The sequence below is a fragment of the Amblyraja radiata genome, chromosome 13 (genome assembly GCF_010909765.2).
Source record: "Amblyraja radiata isolate CabotCenter1 chromosome 13, sAmbRad1.1.pri, whole genome shotgun sequence".
Taxonomy (NCBI): Eukaryota; Metazoa; Chordata; class Chondrichthyes; order Rajiformes; family Rajidae; genus Amblyraja; species Amblyraja radiata.
Window position 1 is genome coordinate 44,168,538 of NC_045968.1, and position 25,275 is coordinate 44,193,812.

A 25,275-nucleotide genomic window follows, 5' to 3' on the forward strand; every position below is an offset into this window, starting at 1 on the left:
AAGTCCTTTGTTATAGGAGGATTTGAGTACGAGCAGTCTTACTGCAATAAAATATGGGATCCCAGCTGGACCACAGCTGGAATTTTATGTAGAGCTCTGTTCTCCTTACCAAGGATGGATATATTGATAAGCATGATAGTGCTTGCAAATTAATAAGAATATTTTAAATTCTGGTTAAAGAATTAATCCGGTTTAATTTTTTAACCAGATTAAAGAACAGCTTCTTCCCTGCTCTTATCATATTCTTGAAAGGACACTCATATGCTAGGGATGGATTTCCCAATCCTCCAACATACCTTGGGACAACCCTTGTACTTTTTTCATCAGCACATTCTCTTTAGCTGGAATACTATATTTTACACTCAGTTTACTTTCTCTTTTGCACTGCCCGATGTATTAATATATGGATAGCATGCAAAGCAAAGTGTTTCAGTGTATCTCAGTACAGTGACAATAATAACCAGTGCCAATACCAGCATGAAAGATTCGAAGATAGACATAAAATGCTGGAGTAGCTCCGCAGGACAGGCAGCATCTCTGGATAGAAGGAATGGGTGACGTTTCCGGTAGAGATCCTTCTACAGACCCGATTCACCAGATTGATTCCTGGGATGTTGGCTTTGACCTATAAAGAGCGATTAAGCAGACTGGATTTATACTCTCATGAATTTGAAAGAATAAGAAGTGATTTCATTGAAACATTCAAGTTCTTGGGAGTCATGACAGGATAAATGCAGGAGTTATGTTTCCCCTGGTCGAGGATCTAGAAAAAGGAGTCACAATCTCAAAATATGTAATTGGCCATTTAGGACGCAAGAGGAGTACATTCAAAGATAAACTTAATATATTTTAGTATGTTGAGGGAATCATGGGACATTGGGTGAATGCAAGAGAATGGAGCTTTGCTGATAGGTCAGGATTGAATGCTGGAGCAGCCAGGAGGGGTTGAATGATATGCTCCTTCTGATTTGCATAAAATCTTTTCATCTCACTCTCACCAATGAATAACTTGAAATATTTGCATCGTCTTTCCTTTAATATTGCTTTTTCAAAAGAAGTGAAACTTCCTTAATCTCCCAAAGGATGGAAGAACGAGAAAACGAGGTGCATTGGGTTTTTTTTAATTTTTGTTTAAAAACATAAAGCTTAATAACCAGAGGTAAATTAGAAACAATCACAATAATTCAGATTCTTCTCATAACATTTAGAGTATGCAAAATTATCCACCCAACATTTTGCCAAAGTTGAAATATCTGTGCGCTATGCTCCTTTGGATATGTTTATTATATAAACCATGTATTATTATATAAACCATGTTGTTTGCTTACAATCCATGAGATTCTGAACATGGTGGAAGTGTTAAGCACCACGGAGAACGAGGAAACCTATTTTCGCATTGGAGCGGTGGTTATTTTCTGTGGTGCACCACACTTTAAATAAAAACTCCGGAAACAAGTTTGCTGAGTGCATATTATACCCAACCAAATTGTTCAGAGACATCCTGCAAACAAAAAAGATGTTGAAAATCTGAAATCAAACAGAGCATGCTTGAGATATTCAGGAGCATCCACGGTACATGATCCAGAACATCACAATCTGGTTTGGGAACAGCTCTGCCCAGGACAAGAAGGCTCTGCAGAGAGTAGTGCGTTCAGCCGAACGCACTATGGGAACTACACTCAATCTGGCCACAAAAAAAAAGTTCCTGTCTTTAATTTGTGTATTGGTGATGTCTTTATTATTTATTTTATTCCGATTATATGTTTTTTTACTCTTGTTAATTTCTGTAAGGTGTCCTTGAGACTTTTGAAAGGCGCCCACAAATAAAATGTATTATTATTATTACCAATACCCTGTGTGTTGGCTGAAGAAGTGTCCCGACCCGAAACATCACCTATCCGTGTTCTCCAGAGATCAGCCTGACCCGCCGAGTTACTCCAGCACTTTGGGTCCTTTTAAATTGTGTGGAGTGATTTAAACGGAGTATCAGTGTAATGGGACGTAGTCAATAAAAAAAAGTATCAAGGCCAAAGGAAACCTGTGTGTTTTTTTGCATGATCTTACTACTTACTTTCTGCTCTGCAGTTCAGTCCCAATGCAGGATGTACTGCTGGCGTCAATAGAGTTAAGGTTCTCAACGAATTTCTTCTCACAAGAAGGGTCGGAATTGAAGCCAACAGGTGTCTCTGTTCCCGACCCTCCTGAGTTTGGGGTTGAGCCAAAGTTGGTTCCCCGAAGTCTGCAAACGGATGTCTCCAAATGTTGACGGAAAAACACTGCAATTCGCATCCCTAATGTCAGCCTCCTGTATAAAAGTCACTGACTCGGTCATCCTCTGCCGCTGAACGAGCTGTTCATCGTTGCACTGTGAATCAGAGGGATTGGCACATCTTGTTTTACTCGGACGTTTAATCTGGACACGCTTTTCTTTCTTTAAAAATACACATAAATAAAGTTTAATCCCGCTCTTTATTTTTTAAACCTTAATCAAAAGCAGTTTTTTGAGAAGGCGGCTGGCTTGCGAAGACGGTTGCCTCCTCCCCCGAAGTCAAAACGCGATATTCATGTGCAGACATCAGCTGCCTTCCTACAGGGAATCGCAGAGGGCGGCACCGGAGACGACCCAGACCAAGTCTGACTGCGTCCCGAACTCTCCCTCCTGACCTGCTCCACGTCGAGAACCATGCAACTCGCGGCTTACCTGCTCTGCCTTTCGTTCGCGAGTCTGGTCTCATGCCAGCTGCCCCTTGGAAAAAGGTAAATCAAAACTGTGTAAAAGTTGCTCAACTTTCATCCGCTCTCGAACATTGCTTCTGCCCGTGGTGTCTGCATGCAGCGTTGGAAAGACGCCGGCGATTGTTCTTATCAACTAGGGTTACGTTCCCGAAAAAGGTGTATCCTGTCATCCAGCGGTGTCGGAGTTAATAGATGGCCCTTGCACTCAATAAACCTGGCGACTGTTAAACATACTGGGAAGCGATGTGCTGCAGGTAACCAACGCCACTACTCCCACACGGACAGAGCTGCGTTTACAGTCCGTCTTCCTTAAAAAGAGGTTGACATCGTGTCTCCGCGGCCTGTTCTTGGTAGAGGTCGACGATCATAAAAAGAACAAAGGTTTAGAAAAGAAGATAGACACAATAAGGTGGAGTAACTCAGCGGGTCAGGCGGCATCTCTGGAGAAAAAGAATAGGTGACGTTTCGGATAGAGGTTTAGAAAACCCCTGTGAGAGCTAAAGAAACGTTTTAATATGTGTAAATCATGGTCAGATTTTCAATATTTGAGCGCGGATTACGTCAAAGGAGAATGAATGTTTAAAATATGTCATTTAGTAACAACTTTGAAACGATGCATAAAGCGACAGTGGATATGTAGACTTGATGTGCCCAGTGTGTTTTTCATGCTTTTGTATCATGGGTCAACAGTATTTTATCAGGCAAGGATTCGCTGCTAATCGGTAGCAGATAACTTTGGAGAATAACGTTGTAATTATGCCACAAAATTGGCTGCGGTCAATCTTGATAGTGCACGAAGGAAGCGGATCAAACCGGGAGTTGCTATTCATGCTGCTGGCAAATACAGAGACCCAGTAATATCTTTCTCATGCATATTTGGATCAATAATCACCGTCCTTACACAAATGGATTCCAGAGAGTTTGGGGATTAATTTAAATTTAGGTTTCAAATATTGAGAACCAACTGGTTAATGAAATTAAACTCTCAGTTAGATCAGTAACTGTAATGCAGAAAATCTATTTTAAGGATTAATACAGTGATTGCTTAACTATCTATTTTATATCCCTTTGTCCACCATTTTAACGGGAGCATGAACCGGTTTACTAAGTTGACATTTTTTGTTGAAAGTAACCGTGTTCGGAATTTGAAAGGAATGCGTTACGTTCAGATGGCAATAGATGGGGCTATTTGCGTGCTTCCGTGTGGCGCTGGTGAAGCGTGCGATTTGTAAATCTGCTGCCTGTCTTGTTGCCATTTCCAGGAACTTTAAATGTGGAGGAATTCAAAGCGGAGTGTCAGGTTTCATTGGAAGTGACGGATTCCCTGGACTCTACCCGCCCAACAGCAAATGCTCATGGAAAATCACGGTATGTAGCAATGTTACAACATTTTGAGATTTAAAAAATCAAGTCTGCAATTTATCCCATCAGATAAAGCATAAAAATAAGTTTAATTTGACACCTAATTCACTTTCATATCTCAAGTATTTAAAAAGTTATGGCCATTTTCATACTCGGAAATTAGCATCTTGTTCCTTATTGATTTTCTATGGACATAACAAAAAAGCTGTGATCGTGGACAGTCAAAAGCCCATAACCTTCTTAAAAATTAAGAGAACTGAATGAAATTTTCAGTTATCATAGATTGAAGCATTCTGAAACAAATATAAAATAATCTTACTTGGATGACCTGAAATTAAAGCATATAATTAGTTAGTTACCCAATTGTAGCTAATTTCAAACTTCAATTACTAGATCTAAACATCTATCCATTTCTTAATAAATGATTAACATTTTTAAATAGCCTAAGTGTCCAAATAATATTCACAAATAATTCACAATAAAACATGATTTTTAAATCTCATTTACATTAATTTATAGGCCAAATGGAAGGAATTTAGTGTTCAATTGCTGTAAATTAAAGTCCATTTAAATCAGCTTTCTAGTGGGATTCTGTGAACGCGCTGGTTTAGAACGTTCACATTGCGGTAGATTTGTGCCCTCAAATGCCCAGAAAAATACTGCGGGATATAATGGGGCCCAAATTAGCTACTCGCAACATTAAACTTTGTATAAAGGGATCTTAAGAAGCCCTTTTTAATGTAAAAATAAGCAGCCTGCCTTCTGTTTTCCCCTGTATGAGATCCGGCCGGTTGCCGGCGGTCGCGGGTTTAGGGGTTAATTTTTAAACTACTATAACAATTAGATAAAGCCCTTAAAAGTAATAATAGCTAAAGCGACGGAATCTTCCAGCGATTTTTCGTTAATAATTAACTAGGATGAACATCCTCGATTTGAACAGCCTAGGGAAAATCGCGTTTTAAACCCACCCCTCTCCAAACGGCGCCAAAATCGCGCACACGGGCTGGGACAGATTTTCAGCGACGCTTCAGGTTGGCTTTGTAACATACCTACGGTATGAATTCGATTTTATTAAAACGAGCATAACTTTATTTTTTTTAAGTCGCAATGTATTTAACCATTTAAAAAGAACACGTTTGGCAAAAGTCACGCGATGAATGTGAGAAGATTAGTTAAAACATTAAATATTTTATAGTAAATAATATAAATAATAATTCGTGACAGTCGTTCCACCCGTTGACGAGCTGTGAAGCTGTTATTTAGTTAAAGCGTTTCCCACGTTTAAGGTATGGAATGGAAACAGAATCATATAAATAATAGCGAAATAGGAAGCCATTTATCCTCTGGGTGTTCCAGACTAAAGTGGAACTGACTATACCATGACTCCTATTTTGTGCATCCTTCAATAAATACATTTTCAGATGGTGTTAATAATCTCTAGCACAATCTCCATTTGTGCGAAAGGATACAATTGTCCTGTAGGTGAAAATATTCTAAGTTTCCCTTGTCCTTGTTCAGATATTGCAACCCTGTGGCTGACTCACCAAACAGGAGAAAATATCATTCACCATTTATTCTCTCAATCATTCTTGACTATCAAAATCCTTTTGGCATCCCTTTTAAACACTTCTGTTTGACTGCAATAGGTTATTCTGAGAATGGGTGGAACCCTTAAAGGCCTGTCCCACGAGCATGCGACTGCATGCGGCAAGCGCGACCAGACCGGAAGCGGGGGCCGTGCGCGGAGGTCGAGTGATCCCGTACGAGTTGACGTGAAGTTCGAGCAAAGTCCGCGGGAAGTTCGTGCGTGACGTACGGCGTCAAGACGCTGCGTACGCCGTCGAGACGCTGCGTACGGCGTCGAGACGCTGCGTACGCCCGTCGAGGCGGTGCGTATGGCCTCAATGCGACTGCGGACCAGCAGGCCATTGCCACGCGGAATTTTTGGACAGTGTCAGTTTTTCTGAGCCCCGCGCGATGTCGGGACCAGCTCCGCACAACTCCATACGGCTCCGGCGATCGAAGTGGGACCGGCCCCGCGAGGCCGTACGGCTCAAGTGACCACATTAGGTCGCGCTCGCCGCATGCAGTCGCATGCTCGTGGGACAGGCCCTTTACCGTGAATATAATCCAATTTCACTCAATTTGCCTACAAATATATGATGATTTTAGACTGATGAGGAAGAATATGTGACAATTCCCAGCTGTTTTCTAACTAGCTATAGGTAAACTTATTGGGCTGACCAGACCTGAAGTCACACAGCCTTTAACTATAGGTGAGTAACAGTAGAATCTGATTGCCAAGTCCACTGTCTGTTGGTCACCACTGACTTGTTGGTCAGACGAAAAAAAAAGCAGCTCTTGAAAACGGTTCAACACACCCAACTGTTTCAAGATGTTGTAATTGGAAGACTGTTAACTCAATAGAAAAAAGGCACCTTGAGTCATCCTCCTCCTTGTTCTGTCAACAGCAGCTAAGTGGCATAGCCTGAAAACTGAGCACTGCATGTACGTTCATTAGCTTTTATTTTCCATCCACTCTATTTTTAAACCATTTAATTTTCTCCCCCTCTATAGGTTCTTCCACACCATGTACCATTCCAAGGCAAAAGAGTGAGCAGGAGGCCTGGTTCCTCTTCCCTGCCAAAGCCGCTTTTGATCAGCTAGGAGGTATGCAAAAGTGGCCTGGGGTAACTTGCCCACTAACTTTCTCTTCATCAGCAAATGACAAGCAGGCTTCTCTTCACTGCCACCCTGACAGTCGAATGAGTACTAAAATAATGACCCCTCAGTATTCCCCTTATTGCAAGGCATTTTTTGCCTTGGAAAGATTGGGATCTGTGCATTCACTCTTGAAGGAAATGTCTGATAAGAAGCAGCTGGTGGAAGGTACAAATTCCAGTCCCAGGGAACAAACCTTAACCCTGAATCATTGACTGACTGACTTCTGTTTCTCCATAGATGGTGTTTGTTCTCCTGGGGTTTTCAAGGTTTTTATAAGCCTTTGCTGCTTTCAAATTCTATACCATTTCTTACAAATTCTAAGAGCAAAGATTAGAGGCACCAAAAAATATAAATTCTGTCAGGACATGTGGTAGAAAAGCACAGTAGAAAGGAACCAGTACTCCGAGGTTAGTTCAGTGACTCACTGTCAGAACTTCAGCAGCATCATGTACATGCCGGGATGTACATTTGATACTCACATTTTTTTTCACTGTATAAATTGAGGGGTACTTTAAATTCAACATGCACTTCATTGCCTCTGTATGGTACAAATCAGAAACTGCTGGAAATACACTATAGATTGAATACAGCAACAGTATAAGCATTGTGTTTGGGTGTGAAAGCTACATTAATACATTGCTACGTTAATACATTGATTGTAAATAATTAAGCATTGTCCGTATTTGCAACTTTCGTCCAACCTGGTAATCTTTTCAGCCAGGATACCAATCTACAGAATGACCACCAATAATGCATATTTACAGAGAGAAGGACTTCAATGTTTTTTTCACAACCAGAAGTTGTCCTGAAGTATTTCACAGCAAGGTAGTGCCTTTTTTGAAGTGCTGTTCTGTTGTAACTTTTTTTCTTGTATTCATGGAATGTGGACATTGTCCCACCCTTATCTGTCCCTGAAAGGAATTACAAACAGCTCGGGTAGACACAAAATGTTGGAGTAACGCAGCGGGACAGGCAGCTTCTCTGGAGAGAAGGAATGGGTGACCTTTCAGGTTGAGACCCTTCTTCAGACTGACGTCAGGGGAGTGGGCAGGACATAGATAGAATGTAGTCGGAGACATTAAGACTGGTGGACAAACTGGGATGGGGGAGGGGATGGAGAGGGAAATCCTCTCCCTCTCTCCATCCCCTCCCCCTTCCCAGTTCTCCGACTACATTTTATCTCTGTTCCGCCCACTCCCCTGACATCGGTCTGAAGAAGGGTCTCGACCCGAAACGTCACCCATTCCTCTCTCCAGAGATGCTGCCTGTCCAGCTGAGTTACTCCAGCATTTTGTGTCTACCTTCGATCTAAACCAGCATCTGCAGTTCTTTCCTACACATACAGCTCAGACTGGGTGAAAAGACAGATTTAATTCCCTGAAGAAATTCATGAACCAGATGGGTTTTTATGATATATCAAGTTTTATGATCAGTATTATGCCTTGTACTCCAAATTTATTTAAACTATTTTAAATTTCTCATCTGTTGTGCTGGGATTTAAATTCTCACATTTCCATATCAATTGTCAAAAGCTTTGGATACTAAATTGATATTTTACTCTCTCTGCAACAGGAAATGTACAGCTAATTTGTATTCAGCTTTTTGAAAACTCTCCATCTCTTTTTCAAAATAGTGCTTTGGGATCTTTTAAGTCTAATTGAGAGAGCAGGCAGGACTTTAACTGAAATCTCACAGAATGAGAATGTATAATTCCCTCAGTATTGTACTGGTATGTAAGCATAAGTTTTTTTTTGTGCTGAAATGTCCAAAATGGGATTTGATTCAGTAATACTACAAATTAAGACATAGCAGATCTCCACGGGCAAGGGAAACAGTTTAAAGCAACGGAAAGCTGTGACCCGGTATTTTATTGATATGTTTTTCCTTTTCTTTCCACCATTACATTTTGAATAAGCATTCATTTCCATCTGAAAAGTTAGAAAACAATCTTGTTCGTCTCCAGTTCTTTTTCTTTACCAATGACTCATGTTAAAGATTTGTTTCCAAGGACATTCACAGCCCTTTGGTTCCTTGCCCATACAATGTTTCTTAAGTAACTCAGTAATGATCTTCACAGAAGCGTAATAATAACAAGGGCAAAACAAAATCATGCTCAAAACCAAAATCTACCCGATCTCATGGTTAATTATATTTTTGTAGAAATAAAAACAATTAGTTATGAAATGTACAGAATAACAATGTTGACTTTTTTTCTGATTTATTTCAAACCATTTGTAGAAACTGGAATAGTTATTGAGAAATAGCAATAGATTACACTTTTTAGATCATTTATTTAATGTGAGAGTTCATGAATCATGTACATTGATTAGCTGAGCTATATATGTACAGAAGATCTGTGCGTTGATCCATCGCCTGAGCAGAGTTATCTCATGTCTAGCATTTAGTGTTTACCAGAGGAAAACAATGATCACTTTTAAGCAGTTGCATACAGTGAGTTAAGTATGAAAGCTTGTAAATGCATAAGTGTAAGTGCTTACACATGACAATGCAAATAGATTTTTAACAATTACTTATATAACATATTTCAAGTCTGAAAACAATGTTTTGATAACAAAGTAACTTCCTAAATTTAATGGTTAGCATGACAAATGAAGTAGAAATGTGAACCACTGCCAAGAGAATCATTGATGTAGATCTCTGGCCCACTTCTGGTGGTGGGGATGTTGCAGAATGATGTGCAGGAAGGTTTACTGTTTGTCATTTCAGCCATGCTTTGCGTAGGACAGCATTGTAGGCAGAGTGAAAGGAGGCATGGGTAAAAGACAAGCCATAATAGAGTATTTCTGCAGTATATCGGCATGGCTCTAGATTGTATTATTTATTAACCCAAAGCCTATGTACATAACTGGAGATGCTTAGAGGTACATATGGCAGGTCTATTGTTGAATATGGGGATAGGGCAGAGGGACAGGGACTGGCAGGTGAGAACATACTTTAGGTATCTACCAGGCTGTGTGATATCCGTACAATATATCTCTGCAAAACAAAACAAAAGAGACTGCTTGTTAGAAAATGCCAATGCTTGAACATAACATTCCAACTAAATTAATGAACCAGAAACGCAACAAAAAACAGTGCACTGAAATACTGCTTCAAATTCTGCGTTGGGTACTTTTGAGTATTTTTCTTTTTAGGACACATCTGAAATGATGTTTGGATGTGATGCCCAGTATGCTCACGATGATGTTGCAAACAGTATTTTGTATTTCTAAATTCACTTAAAATTAACAACTCTCAGAGATTCACACAAGTGCTATCAAAATGGGTTTCATGATGAGCCATAAAAGGAGATGTTTTTGCAGATGTCAGGAATACAGTACTTTTTTTGTGATGGAACACCCTGATATGGCATACAAGCACCTTTAAAATGTTTGACTTCATTATTTCATCTTTTGGCCACATGACCCGCATGTTTATTAAATGTGTGTGACTGGTGCCTTTTTGTCTACAAGCAAAGCACTGCAAAAATGTAATCAAAGAAGTAGGTCTAATGCCACATCTTAAAGGAGTAGAACGGTATGGGAAGTTAGCTGAGGGAAGGGATTGACAGCAACTTATGGCATTGAGAGCTTTTTATTGTTTTTCATTGTTCTAACTTGTAATCAAGTAATCTTTACTTGGATAAATTAAGAGACCTTTATGGTTGGAGTCATGAGACATCCTGAAATGCATTACAGCCAATGAAGTGAATTTTGAAATGTTGTCACTGTTGTCCAGAATATAGAATAGCAGTAATATTTAATATACTTGTCTTTCTGACTTTGGTTTCTATAGATTGGATAATTGGCTAACTGTAAATATTGGGAGGATTGTGCTGGTTTATTTCCACACTTGCGCTTACCTGATCCTATTTATTTGGCCCTCTACCGCCATCCTCGGGTTCTTGACAATAGACTACAAGCAGTAGTGAAACCCGACAAACATCCTCCATGATAATCCCCAGCACCAAGGATGCATTATCAGCCCCTTACCATAAGCCATATACCCTCATGATTCTGTGCCCAAATTCTGTTCTAACTCCATGTGCAAGTTTCCAGATGACACCACTGTAGTGGGCTGGATCTTGAACAATGACAAAATGAAGTATAGGAAGGCGATAAAGAGCTTAGTAACATGGTGTCAAGACAACAACCTCTCCCTCACTGTCAGCAAGATGAAGGGCTAGTTATTGGGAAACAAGGTTATGTACACACCCCAGTAAGCATCAATGGTGCCAAAGTAGACTTGGTCAAAAGCTTCAAATTCCTAGGCGTAAAAATTGCCAACAATTTGCCCTCCAACAACCGCAGGTATATGGGACTAGGGGAGATTATGTGTTCGGCACGGACTAGAAGGGTCGAGATGGCCTGTTTCCGTGCTGTAATTGTTATATGGTTATATGGTTAACAACCATATTGAAGCTTTGGCAAAGAAAGCTACATCAACGCCTCTACTTTCTCAGAAGATGACAGAAGTTTGCCATGTCTCCAACAACTGTTACCAACTTCTAAAGATGCACTGTAGAAAGGAGATGCATCACCACTTGGTTTGGCAACAGCAAAGTAATGCAAAGTAATTGTGATGTGTTCTTAGGAAAGAAGCTACCATTATCAAGGACCATTTACATCCCAGTTATTCTGTCTTCTCCCCTCTCCCACCAGGCAGAAGAGACTGAAGCCTGAAAGAATGTACTACCAGATTCAGAACAGCATCTTCCCCGCTGTTGTCAGATTACTGAATCCCCCCCCCCCCCCCCCCCCCCCCCCCCCTCCTCATAGGAGGGTTTTACAAGATTTCAAGAGAGAGTTAGATTTAGGTCTTAAGGCTAAAGGAATCAAGGGATGCGTGGAAAAAGCAGGAATGGGTTACTGATTTTAGATGATCAGCTATGATCATATTGAATTCTGGTGCTGGCTCGAAAGGCCGAATGGCCTACCCCTGCATCTATTTTTCTATGTGTTTCTATGTTTCTATAAACTCAGGGTATAGTCCTAATCTCCCAACCTACCTCATTGTGGCTCTCGCACTTTTTTTAAATCTGCGCTTTTTCTGTAGCTGCAACGCTATAACATTGTAACACTAATGTTCTTCACTATGGTATTTTTCTCTTTGCTCTACATCTTGTACCTCCAATGGCTTGATTGTACTCATGGATAACCACAAGCAAAGCTTTTCACAGTACACCTGACAATAAACCAATGACCAGATGTCAGTGAGTAGGCCTCATCCTTAGAATGTCCCTGACAGCCTTTGACAGCGTGCAAGCTTGGAGTCAGGTCTCAGCCAGTTATAAGAGGTGCCATTGACTTTTAAAGCAATAAAACACGTAATTTAACAAAAACTAAAAGTTAATTTTTAGAAATGTATATAAATTAAAATATTAAACAAAAGCAAGGTAACTGTCCCACAATATCTTTTGAAATACAGACATTAACATATAAATCATGAGCAGTAGGCTACTGACCCCTCGAGCTTACTCTGCTATTTAGTAGGTTTGTGACTGATTTGATGGCGATCGCTGGTTGACGTGGTCTGGGTGGGTCACGTGTATGTTTCCACACTGTATCTCTAAACTAAACTAAAGAAAAAATACCCCCCCCCCTTCCTCCTGCCAAGACTTTCAGGATCTAATGTGTTTCAAACAAGTCCTTTCGCAAGCTTCTAAATACCAATGGATACAAGCCTAGCCTGTCCAACCCATTCTTGTAATACAACCCATCAATTTGAGGTATCTGTAAACCTCCTCTGAACTGCAAACACATGATTTTGCATCTTTCTTCAAATAAGCAGACCAAAATTGTACAGTATTCCAGTTTCACCAATATAACTGAAGGGTAACCTTATTATTTTTGTATTCAATTCCCCTTGTAATAATGATAACATTCTGTCAGCTTTCCTAATTGCTCACCTGCATGCTCATCTTTTGTCATTCATTAAATGAAAACACTTTGCAAGTCATCTCATTTCATCACCATTGCTCGGATCCTAACTAGGGTTTCGACCCCGAAACATCCCCCATTCTTTTTCTTCAGAGTTGCTGCCTGGCCCGCTGAGCTACACCAGCATTTTGTGTTTATCTTCGAAATAAACCAGCATCTGCAGTTCTTTCCTACACATTTTGTTAGCTCGTTTATAACGAATAGACCAAATACCCACACTTTGTCCAACATTTCTTTGATTCTATGTTTCTGTGATATGATTTCAAACACAACACTCATTTGATATGGACAAAATAAATCATTATTCAAAATTGGAATATTGCCACGTTTGCATCCGTTATGCCTATGATTAATTATAGGTCAGAGAAATTCCAATGCGAGGACTCAGATGAATTCCCCATGGTTAATGCATGGTTTGAGGCCAAACTCCACAATAGACTGTTTTTAATCCATCGTAAATTTTATCTAAATGCCTTGTGAAAATAATTTAAGACATGGATTTATAAGTAAAATGAGAAGATCACATATCTGCTCCCTTTGTCTTTTATGTATTGATGAAAAACATAAGAGCCACATGCGGGAATTGGCCAGTTAGCTTCTCAAAACTATTCAGTAAGATCATGCATAATCCTACACTGACCTCAATCACCACATTTCCACACACTCCCTGTACCTAACACATCTTAAAGTCTCTAGTCAGTCCTGTGTCAAGTCTGGGCTGTGTTGTTGGAGTCCAGCAGTGAAGCAAACTGCCTCATGTCTGTCGGAAAGCCCTAGACTGCCGCCTTCCACTGTGTACACACACGGCTCCTTGACTTAGTGCCATTTCAGTGGCTGAATCCCAGCAATTCTATCTCGAAATACTGTCAGGAATCAATGGCACCCAACTCTTTGCCTTAATGGGTTACACTGTTGTGGAAGATTCATTGGTCATCCTTGACTTTCTATATGGGTGCTGGCCTTCAGCAAACCTCTGAATTATTACATGACGTTGATGGTCATTTATCAATTTATTATTCTCTGCTTCCAGATTATATAAACATTCACAAATTAAGCAAACGTCTCAAATCTAAAAAACAATTAAAGTTAATTATATCTCTAAGTAACTGCTCAATATTTATAATGGATCCACAAATTATTCTTTAAAAAGGTGATTTTCAAGTTTATACACTTGCAAAAGTACCTGAGATTGCTTCATTTGAGTAGAGAAACGGCGCATTAGAGTTGTTTAAAATTTGGGGGTTTTAAGAAAACAAATAGAGAGTTTGCCACAAATTACCGAGTCAGTATTATTGTGACAAAATTGTAAAGTAATGAGGAATATTTTGTTCATAGAGGTTCACTGGGATATGAAAGGATGTGTAAACAATTATGGAAGTAGAATCCATAAATGCTTTTAAAAAAAACATGCATGAATATTGAATTCAAATCTTCAGAAGAATGGGTCTAGAGTTGGTTCAAGTGTGTGGTAGAGGTACAATGGTACAAGTAACTCTATTTTGTTTGCTTGCCTCTTCATTAGTAATTAAGAAACTCCTACAACTTCTAAATACAAATTACGTAAGTGAGTATGGCTCACAGCGTAGCTCTGTGCATTTATATCTTTAGTGTGCTTTGGTGAAACAGACCAGTTGTCCCTTTTAACCTTATTACAGGAATGGTGTCAAGCACTGAATTTTGCCTTTTAATGTTATCATGCACAGGTACCAAAAGGTCGGGTGGTTGCTCTCAATTTCCGGTTCCTCGATCTGGAACGTGACACACTCTGTCGGTACGATTACGTTGATGTTTACGATGGTCATGTCAATGGCCAGCGGTTGGGCAGATTTTGTGGTACATCAAAGCCTGGCGCCATCATCTCAACTGGCAACAAAATGTTGGTCCAGATGGTATCCGATGCCAACACTGCAGGAAATGGTTTTGTCGCTATGTATTCTGCAACTCGGCCAAACCAGAGAAGTAAGTTCATTTCATTCCTACTGCCAGAAGTGCCTTATTAACTGAACATGAAACCATAAGTATCTATAAATCAAATGTAAATCCACCTAATGGTGGCATTCTCACCTTTGTGGTAAAAGGTTGTGAGATTCAGCGCAGCTTCAGTCGCCCACAACACACATTTGGTGAGCATTTTGGCGGAGTCTTTTTAGCTAAAGCTCAGAAATTAAAAATCCAAAATGCTATTTGATGAAGTAATTTCAATCAGTGTATTAGTTAAAATCAATTATTCAAATACTTCACTGAATTCTTATTGTGGATACAAGGAACTGCAGATGCTGGTTTATAAAGAAGGCACAATATGTTGGTGTAATTTAGCAGGTCAGGCAGCATCTCTGTGTAGAGCATGAATAGGTAATGTTTTGTGTCGGTACACTTCAGACTGATTGTGGAGAGGGTGGAGGAAAGAGAATGGCAGGACAAAGCTTGGCAGGAAATACCATAGATCGATACAGGTGAGGGGGGTTTGAGGGGGGGATGGACAAAGGGCAAAGATGAAAATACAGAAGGTATGAGGCAAAAGGATTGAAGTGGCGAATAGTAAAGCTAGAGGAAGGAATGTAAGTGGAAGGTGAGAAATAGGTGCAAGTGAAGGTGGGACACAGGAGGGGGAGGGTTTTGTAATAACCTAGAATTGGAGAATTTGGTGTTCACCGTTTGGTTGTAAGCTACAAAAGCCAAATAAGAGGTGCCATTCTTCCTCATAAATGAATTAAAATTCCACTTCAGAGGTGGTAAGCTCTCCTGTTAGGACACGGATCAGTTCTTCGGATGGTTGTTCTGATGATAATCGCAAACAGGCCCTTCGAGTCCATGCCAACCAGAGTTCCCCATACATTAGCCAAAACTATCCTACACACTAGGGACAATTAGCAATTTTTACCAAAACCAATTAACCTACAATCCTGCACGTCTTTGGAGTGTGCAACGAAACCGGAGCACCCTGAGAAAACCCACGCGGTTACGGGGTGAACGTACAAACACCCTAAAGACAGCACCTGTAGTCAGGATCGAACCTGGGTCTCTGGCGCCAAGGCAGCAACTCTACCCCAGCGCCATCCTGCTGCCCATGCCTATCGACTTCTTAATGTCCCATTGAAATAACTGCATGCAAGGTAAGCTGGTATTGAAACTGGAACATTCCTGATCTGCACTGGTCTTGTATTCTCCCAGTTTATAATACCACAGTTTGTAGATGCAACACAAAAGCTTTACAGTTCTTGCACATTAATTGAAAACACGAAACTAACACTTACTGCTCCTGTGAAATTCCTTTAACCCAATTAAACTTCCAAAAACACTCGCAGCGTTCATTCAGGTGAGACATTGGAGGAGGCTCCACGCAAGTGGAGATGTAATCGAATCAAGTAGTTTATGAGCAGTTTTATGTGAAGGTTAGATTCACAAGTTAGTAATGCCAAGACTTAAATTTCAAGTTGGCACAATACGTAATTAAGAACTGTTTCTTAAAATTAAATAGATCTGCTACAATAACTATGCATAGATTTTTTTGGTGTTAAGTCTCAGATGTTAGGATTTTAGAAATCAAAAATAAAACACGGTACTTATAAGGTGTAGGCAGCACATAGAAGAGAGTACTGTTAAGAAGTGTACTGCGTAGATTTTAGTTGCTGAAGTTAAGGCATTGACATGTAATACTTTTATTGGGATTGCTGGCAGAGCAGGTTCTCAGATATCAGCTGTCAGCACCCTGATAAGATTGCCAGATGAATTCACTGAAAAGTGAATTGACTTTATAAGATGGACTTAAAAGGAAAGAAATACGTACGGACTTCAGCTCACTTTTAAACAGTTGCTGCTTTTCTGGTGACCGGGAGAAGTCTTGTACAGATGAAACCATCTCATTCAGTGGCCACTGCCATCATGCAAATATGAAAGGACAGTAGATAGACACAACATGCTGGAGTAACTCAGCGGGTAAGGCAGCATCTCTGGTGAAAAAGAATAGGTGATGTTTCCGATCGGAACCCTTCTTCAGCAAGAAGGGTTCCATCCCAAAACATCACCTATTCCTTTTCACCAGAGATGCTGCCTTACCCGCTGAGTTACTCCAGCATTTTGTGTCTATCTACTGTCCTTTTGTGTCTATCTTCAGTATAATCCAGCATCTGCAGTTCCTTCCTACACATCGTGAAAGGACAGTGTCTGAAGAAAGGTTCTGACCCAAAACATCACCAATCCTTTTTTTCCAGAGATGCTGCCTGACCTGCTGAGTTACTCCAGCACTTTGTGTCTGTCTTTGGTATAAACCAGCATCTGCAGTTATTTGGTTCTACTTCTCTCTTAAAGGACTACAGACATACAAAATTGCAAAAATATGAATCAAAGTTACAACATGTTATTTGCAACTTAAAATTAATACAACAATAGACAATAGGGGCAGGAGTCAGCCGTTCGGCCTTTCGAACCAGCACTGCCATTCAATGTGATCATGGCTGATCATCCACAATCAGTATTCCGTTCCTGCCTTCTCCCCATATCCCCTGACTCCGCTATCTTTATGAGCCCTATCTAGCTCTCTCTTGAAAGTATCCAGAGAACCGGCCTCCACTGCCCACTGAGGCAGAAAATTCCACAGGCTCACAACTCTCTGTGTGAAAAAGTGTTTCCTCATCTCTGTTCTAAATGGCTTACCCCTTATTCTTAAACTGTGGCCCCTGATTCTGGACTCTCCCAAGATCGGGAACATGTTTCCTGCCTCGAGCGTGTCCAAAGCCTTAATAATCTTATATGTCTTATAATCAATAAGATCTCCTCTCATCCTAAATTCCTGAGTATACAAGCCCAACCGCTCCATTCTCTCAGCATATCCGCCATCCCGGGAATTAACCTTGTAAACCTACGCTGCACTCCCTCAATAGCAAGAATGTTCTTCCTCAAATTTGGAGACCAAAACTGCACACAATACACCAGGTGTGGTCTCACTAGGGCCCTGTACAACTGCAGAAGGACCTTTTTTCTCCTATGATCAACTCCTCTTGTTATGAAGGCCAACATGCCATTCGCTTTCTTCACTGTCTGCTGTACTTCCATGCTTACTTTCATTGACTGATGAATAAGGACCCCCAGATCCCGTTGTACTTCCCCTTTTCCAAACTTGACACCACTTAGATAATAATCTGCCTTCCTGTTTTTGCTACCAAAGTGGATAACCTCACATTTATCCACATGAAACTGCATCTGCTATGCATCTGCCCACTCACCAAACCTGTCCAAGTCACTCTACATTCTCATAGCATCCTCTTCACAGTTCCACTGCCACCCAGCTTTGTGTCATCTGCAAATTTGCTAATGTGTCTTGTAATCCCTTCATCTAAATCATTTATGTATATATTGTAAATAGCTGCGGTCCCAGCACCGAGCCTTGCGGTGCCCCACTAGTCACTGCCTGCCATTCTAAAAGGGACCTGTTAATCCCTACTCTTTGTTTCCTGTCTGCCAACTAATTTTCTATCCATGTCAGCACTCTACCCCCAATACTATGTGCCCTAATTTTGCCCACTAATCTCCTATGTGGGACCTTATCAAAGGCTTTCTGAAAGTCCAGGTACACTACATCCACTGGCTCTCCCTTGTCCATTTTCCTAGTTACATCCTCAAAAAATTCCAGAAGATTAGTCAAGCATGATTTCCCCTTCGTAAATCCATGCTGACTCGGACCGATCCTGCTACTGCTATCCAAATGTGTCTCTATTTCATCTTTTATAATTGACTCCAGCATCTTCCCCACCTCGGATGACAGGCTAACTGGTCTATAATTCCCTGTTTTCTCTCTTCCGCCTTTCTTAAAAAGTGGGATAACATTAGCTACCCGCCAATCCACAGGAACTGATCCTGAATCGATAGGACATTGGAAAATGATCACCAATGCGTCCATGATTTCTAAGAATGCTACCACTTTGGTAGCAAACATTGCACCCAATCTTATTACAACACATGAATGCTACAAATATAATAGAAAATGATGGAAATACTCAACAGGTCTGTCAGAATCTAAGGAGAGAGAAACTGAACTCACAGTTCAAGTCAATAAATTTTCATAATGGAAGTTCATGTTTCTCTCACCCCCACAGGTGCTGTTTGACCAGCTGAGTACTCATAACATTGTCTGTTTTATTTCAGATTTCCACTATCTGCTGTATCTTAGTTTTATATATGTATATTTCACTTTAAATGCTTGCTGCCAAACTGATAATTAGAGTTGTATTCATCTCCACAGATGATCAGTTTTGTGGTGGTCGTCTGGAAAAATCACCTGGCTCCTTCCAAACACCCAACTGGCCAGATTATGACTACCCAGCGGGAGTCTCCTGCTCGTGGCACATTGTGGCGCCCAAACATCAGGTATCGCTAACCAGTATTCAGCTTCACTGCCACCTTGGGCATCCCTCATTGTGAACTTGCTTCCACTCTGGTTTTGTGAGTTTTGAGGTGGCTAATGAGGCCAATGTGGGAATTCCATAATGGAGAGGGTGGATTGTTTATCAGGTCCTTCCATCACTTACCCGTGGCTTCTGTGTGCTTCTAATGAATCAGTATTCAAGGCTCACAATACCATTCCAAATGCTTCTTTTCAATATTGAACCATCATGGAATAGCAGTCAAAGAGGATATTGCATGTTTCAAAGAGGCTCTGACACATCCTTGAATCATCTTCTCTGCCCACGTCTGCTTCCTGGGACACGACTTAAAATAGAGTGTATGTTTCAGGAGTATCAGGCATATGAGTGAAATGGCAAGCCCAGTGCAGAAACTGAGAATGTTGGCCTGAGTGTGGATACTGACATAGAAACATAGAAAATAGGTGCAGGAGTAGGCCATTCGGCCCTTCGATCCTGCACCGCCATTCAATATGATCATGGCTGATCATCCAACTCATTGACATTGATTTATTTATTCTTCTGGTGAATTAGGAGGATTTTGCCAGGATAGCTTTGATGGTATCTTGAAATATCTGCTTAGATGTCCAGGTCTTCGAAGCCAAGATGCCATTGCACCCAATCTTATTACAATAGTCAAGAGTGTTTAATTATCATATGTGCCCACAACAGAAAAATGAAATACTTATTCGCAGCAGCATAACAAGCCTGTAAACACAATGCATATAGATAATATATAATAAACAAAAATTAAATTATTTATGAACACATTACTAGTGCAAAAAAAGCCCTCTCCTCGGGTCGGGGAGAGTTCCCCCTGCCACGGGTACCATGTAATCCCGTGCTACCTGCTCCATGGTCGGATAGTCGGCGACTAAACCGTCTCCCCACCTGGTTTGCCAGGTGAGGAGGGGGCTGTGGACCCCCAGCAGGACCAAAATCCTGACAAAGGGCGGATGCGCTTCTAGCGAGCCAACGGCCATCCACACTGTTTTGTGGTTTGACACTGACTTCCTTCTAATACCATGGTTTATATCCAGAATGATGGATGTGCCTCTCATCTGTATTTTGCTGTAATGCTTCAGTCCAATTCTGCACTACATGTTCTTGATGCACAAAACTCTCACAAATATAATGTTACTAGTATGTAGAAAGGCTGCAGGACGGCAATTGTTAGTAATAGAAGACATTTTACACAGAGACGATGGAGCTCTCCAGAAATTGCATGTGGTGCATATTATTTGGGAGAGAAGAGGGTGATATATTTTGCATCTCATTGTGCTAAATATCATAGAGTCATACAAGTTCAAGTTCAAGTTCAAATGAGTTTATTGTCATGTGTCCCTGTATAGGACAATGAAATTCTTGCTTTGCTTAAACTGGATGTTTATCACAGAAAGGAGGTGAAAGTAAGGACTACCTGAAATTAGAGAAGTTGATGTTCATACCGCTGGGGTGCAAACTGCCCAAGCGAAATATGAGGTGCTGCTCCTTCAAGGTGATGTGTGAACATCAACAGTTTGTTGCAGCCTTAAGCCAACGACTTGTTCCTTGATTTGACACCTTTGCAGGCTGAGCTGGAATGAGTCCTTAGTCACAATGGATATTCATGGTTGTAAACGTCAAGCATAGTTCTTCCTTACAAGAAAGTTTCCCACCTCAGATGGAAGTGAAAGTGAATTTAAGGAATGTAACAACAACTCTGAAGCCTTTGTTTGATTTAGAAATATAGAAACATAAAAAAAAGATGTGCAGGAATAGGCCCTTCAAGCCAGCACTGCCATTCAATATGATCATGGTTGATCATCTAAAATCAATACCACGTTCCTTCTTTTTCCCCTTATCCCTTGATTCCTTCAGCCCCAAGATCTAAATCTAACTCTCTCTTGAAAACATCCAGTGAATTGACCTCCATTTGATTATTTCATCTTGTGCTTGTTGACCTGCATTGGGCCTGCTATTTTTGCCCCCCACCCATTCTACACAGGAGATATTTTCTGGGGGAATATCTCTCTACCCTTGTAACTCGTATGAGAATGAAGATGAGGAAGCAAGGGTGTGGAGGAGACATAAGGCATTGTGCTAATCAAGCCCAAGCAATCCTACTTAATGATGTGTAGGAAGGAACTGCAGATGCTGGTTTACACTGAAGATAGACCAAAATGCTGGAGTAACTCAGAGGGTCAGGCAGCATCCCTGGAGAAAAGTAGTAGGTGACGTTTCGAGACCCTTCTTCAGACTTAATGATGTTGTACCACGACTTGCAGAGCATGCCCTTCTATTGGAAAACCACTGATAATGTCACTTCAGCTGAACCTTCCTCTGCTGTAAATAAGTTAACTGGCTGAGGCTGGCAAAATATGGACAAGCTTTAGCACTGTGATTCACAATCAACTGGATGCACTCCCTAAAGTGCAGATGAAAGTATATCCAAGAATAACTCTTAAAAATAAATTGCATATATTCTTGGAAAAGGAATAAAAAATAGGAACAAAGTAGGGGAAAAGGACTAATTAGATAGCTTTGTCAAAAGGTTGGCAGAGGCTGGTTGAATTAAACGACTTCCTTCTGTGTTGCATGGTTCTATGATTGACCAGTCTGCTGTGCACACATTCACCAGCCAAGCTATTCCTGGAGCTAGCCAGTACATCAACTTCCCCATGGACCCTCATCACCAGCATGGCAGGGCACTGAAGTTCTACAAAGGGGGAGCATTCACTAAATTATAAAGAGTCATTGATTACCTTCCTGTTACCATACATGCTCCTGTCAACAATCCCATCTATTTCTGCAAGAAAGAATTCAGTCACTGCTTGTGCAGCTTGTTTGTGACCAAGCAATATACACATTGATTCCTGTATTCCTGGCAGCCGCCACATTGCCAAGGCTCCACTTAACTTCAAAAAAAAATTTGTGGCTAGCCTGTGTACAAGGCAGGCAAAATTGTTTTTTTGCGGAAAAGTAATATTGATGTTTCTTTAGTAGTGGTAATTTGCAGGTCAGTGGGCTTTCACTTCCGCGGGGACAAAACACCTTGAGCTGCATAAACACTTTTTTATATTTCCAGTATAGGTGCCTTGAACCTTGAAGTCTTCTGGCTTCCCGCCTCCTCTGTCATTAGTTATCATTCTTAAGGGAGGACTTGGGTGAGAATATTTGGTACTGGGTACAAATAGCCCAAGGATTGATGATACCTCATCATATTATACCTGGGTTAGGTGAATGTGGGCTTCAACAACCCGATCCTGCCTCGGAAACTAGAATCACAGACCTGACTGCCCTCTACTGTTTGGTTTGATCCCCTCAAACCATACTTGTCATTTCCCCCAATGCCTCGCAGTAGCTGCCCTCCAATCTGGGCACACATATACTGATCCCATTACATGCTCTTCCCTCAACCTCACCCCTGCCTCTACCCTCTGCATACTCCTTCCTCACACCCACCACTGTCTCCCCCCTTTATATCTCCTCCCTCATCACTGACACCGTCTCTACCCTCTGCATCTGTTCCCTCGCCCCCACCACTGTGTCTAACCTCTGTCTCTCCTCCCTCGTCCGACACTATCACTATCTTCTGCATCTCCTCCTTCATCCCAGACACTGTCTCTTCCCTCTGCATGCTTCTCCCTTAGCCCTAATGCCGCCTGTACCCTCTGAGTGCTCCTCCCTCATCCACGACAGGGATGCTATCCCTGTGCCATGTTTTCACTATGCTATGTTTCCACTTTACCTGTCTGGCAACTGGAGCAGAGAAGAAATACAAAAAGTGTATTATTGGCTGAGCAGAACTCACCAATGATGGTCCAAGCCAAATGGCAGCAGAGGCTACAGTTTGCGGAATCTGCAAATTCTGTGAAATTGTGCTAGTTAGGACTATACACATTGACTAATTTATGAATATCTGATCCAGACCGATACTGATATAAATGACTCTATTTGATGGCACTTAAAGAGATCAATGCAGAATGCCAAAGAACAGATATACGTTTCAAGTTTTACTCTTTTAAAATACTTTCATGCACAGCCTGGAGGATTACATGATCTAGTTCACTGTTCATTATGCATTCATTAAAAAAATAATTTTATTGATTATATGCTACAGTAGAGTTGATTATGCTCTGCATTTTTGTATATTAATGACTTTCCTGTATTTTGATTAACACTAACTACTTGTATTTATAAAATGCCATTGGCTTGGACCAATTATATCATCAAACAAAATCTGATTAGAATTTGAAAACATCAGGGTAAATCATTATTTTTTTTGTCCAAAGATAAGGAGGGTCATAGAGAAGGAAAGAGGGAAAGTGGAAGAAAGAAGGAATAAAACCTTTTTGAAAACTTTTATTCTAAAGTGAAAGGCATGGTCACAATAATGGAATGATTATAATCAAGTGTTCTAATAGAGCTACAATTGGAGGAATGTAGATCGTCCAAACTTAAACTGAGTTTACAGCACTGGGGAGAAGCAGGGGCATGGAGGGATTTGTACTGGGTACGGCCTGATGAGACATTCCATGGGGCAAGCATGTTATTCACATGGGAAGTTCAAAAGCTGTAATCTTTGGAGAACAATAACTAGCTATTGACTTTATCTGAAGCAATGTCTCTATCCAACAACTAGTGCATCTTAGTTTCCCTCTTCAACAGATTATTGAGTTAAAATTCGAGAAGTTTGATGTCGAAAGAGACAACTACTGTCGATACGATTATGTTTCTATATATAACGGTGGTGAGAACAATGATGCCAAACGAATTGGCAAGTTCTGTGGAGACAGCCCTCCAGCGTAAGTGATCTTGATAATATTTTTTAAATTGTTATTTTTATTCTTCCTTCAATTCATTTCTAGGAGTTACTATTCTTTGTCTGGGCTGTACAGAAAGAATAGGATCTATTAGGGCCGGCAAACTGGGGATCGAGCCAAGATATAGGAATGGTCCCTAACTAATGCTTTTTAGTAGTACCTGTACTTAGTTAAGTTAGTTAGTTTAGTTGATTGTCATTTGTACCGAGGTACAGTGAAAAGCTTTTGTACCAACTAGTCAGCGGAAAGACAATACATGAATACAATCGAGCTAGCACTTTCGAGCATCCTATAGGAAGGATGTGCTGGTACTAGAGAGGGCGTGGAGGAGATTCACCAGGAAGTTTTCTGGGATGGAGCATTTCAGTTTATGAGTGGAGACTGGGGAACCCAGGTCTGTTCTTTTGCAGTGGAGATTTAGATGGGACATGTTTGAGGTATATGAGGTGTACAGACAAGGGGAGGTTACCCTATAAGAGATAGACAAAACAAGAGTATGTACAAAAGTAGGTACCGAAGGGAAATACAAAAAGCTGGAGTAACTCAGCGGGTCAGGTAGCATCTCTGGAGAAAGGAATAGGTGACGTTTCGGTTTGGAACCCTTCTTCAGACTCTGGTTTTCTTTGCCGTTCTCCTTGTGGTGAATCATCTCTTGATTTCTCTCCTCCACGACATACCCCGCCCCACCATTTTAATGATCAAAACATACTTTGTCAGTGAGGGAACTCTTCTTATTCAGAATTACACTGACAAGCCCTCTGATGATCCAGCTGTTGAGTAGAAAATCATCACTGCTGTTTGTTTTCCTGCTGTCTAAACTCTGACTGTACAGCCCAAGCTATCAGTCATCACTCTGGTGTGTAATAAAAAACTTGTATCTTGCTGCTAAAGTTATAATTATATTTGTTTTTTAAATAAAAGCACCAGAATAGGGTGTCTAAAGTGACAGGGAGAAGGCAGGAGAATGGGGTCAAGAGGGAAAAATAGATCAGGCATGATTGAATGGGGGAGCAGACTTAATGGGCCAAATTGCCTAATTCTGCTCCGATGCCTTATGATCTTATGGTCTAATAATTACTCTGGATAGGTGAAGAAAATCAAACATGGCTGTGGTTTATTTGTATCTATTATGGATATCCATTATGTGATCAGATGACAATGACATAATTGCATGTTTTGATGTAGACATTGCCTGTTGGGAGTTCCATGCTGTTTTATGTAGAATAAACACACTTATTCCAAATTCCTAGATTCTGTAGCAATCACTATAAATGGAACTTATAGGAACTTCAACGGTATAGGAAAACATTA

General features: G+C 40.7%; 1 protein-coding gene across 2 annotated transcripts in view; it reads left to right on the forward strand.

Annotated features, from left to right (window-relative positions):
• The first annotated feature begins 2,175 nt into the window (after positions 1 to 2,175).
• pcolce2 (procollagen C-endopeptidase enhancer 2) overlaps positions 2,176 to 25,275 on the forward strand; it is a 32,682-nt gene continuing 9,582 nt past the window's right edge. The window contains exons 1-5 of one of the 2 annotated variants that reach the window (XM_033031902.1): positions 2,176 to 2,757; positions 3,999 to 4,104; positions 14,465 to 14,720; positions 19,000 to 19,124; positions 23,810 to 23,946. In XM_033031902.1, the coding sequence (XP_032887793.1) occupies positions 2,684 to 2,757; positions 3,999 to 4,104; positions 14,465 to 14,720; positions 19,000 to 19,124; positions 23,810 to 23,946 (698 nt within the window). In that variant the 5' untranslated portion in view covers positions 2,176 to 2,683. Of the gene's footprint in view, positions 2,758 to 2,887; positions 2,991 to 3,998; positions 4,105 to 14,464; positions 14,721 to 18,999; positions 19,125 to 23,809; positions 23,947 to 25,275 lie in introns of those variants that run through there. The other variant, XM_033031903.1, reaches the window with a different exon arrangement.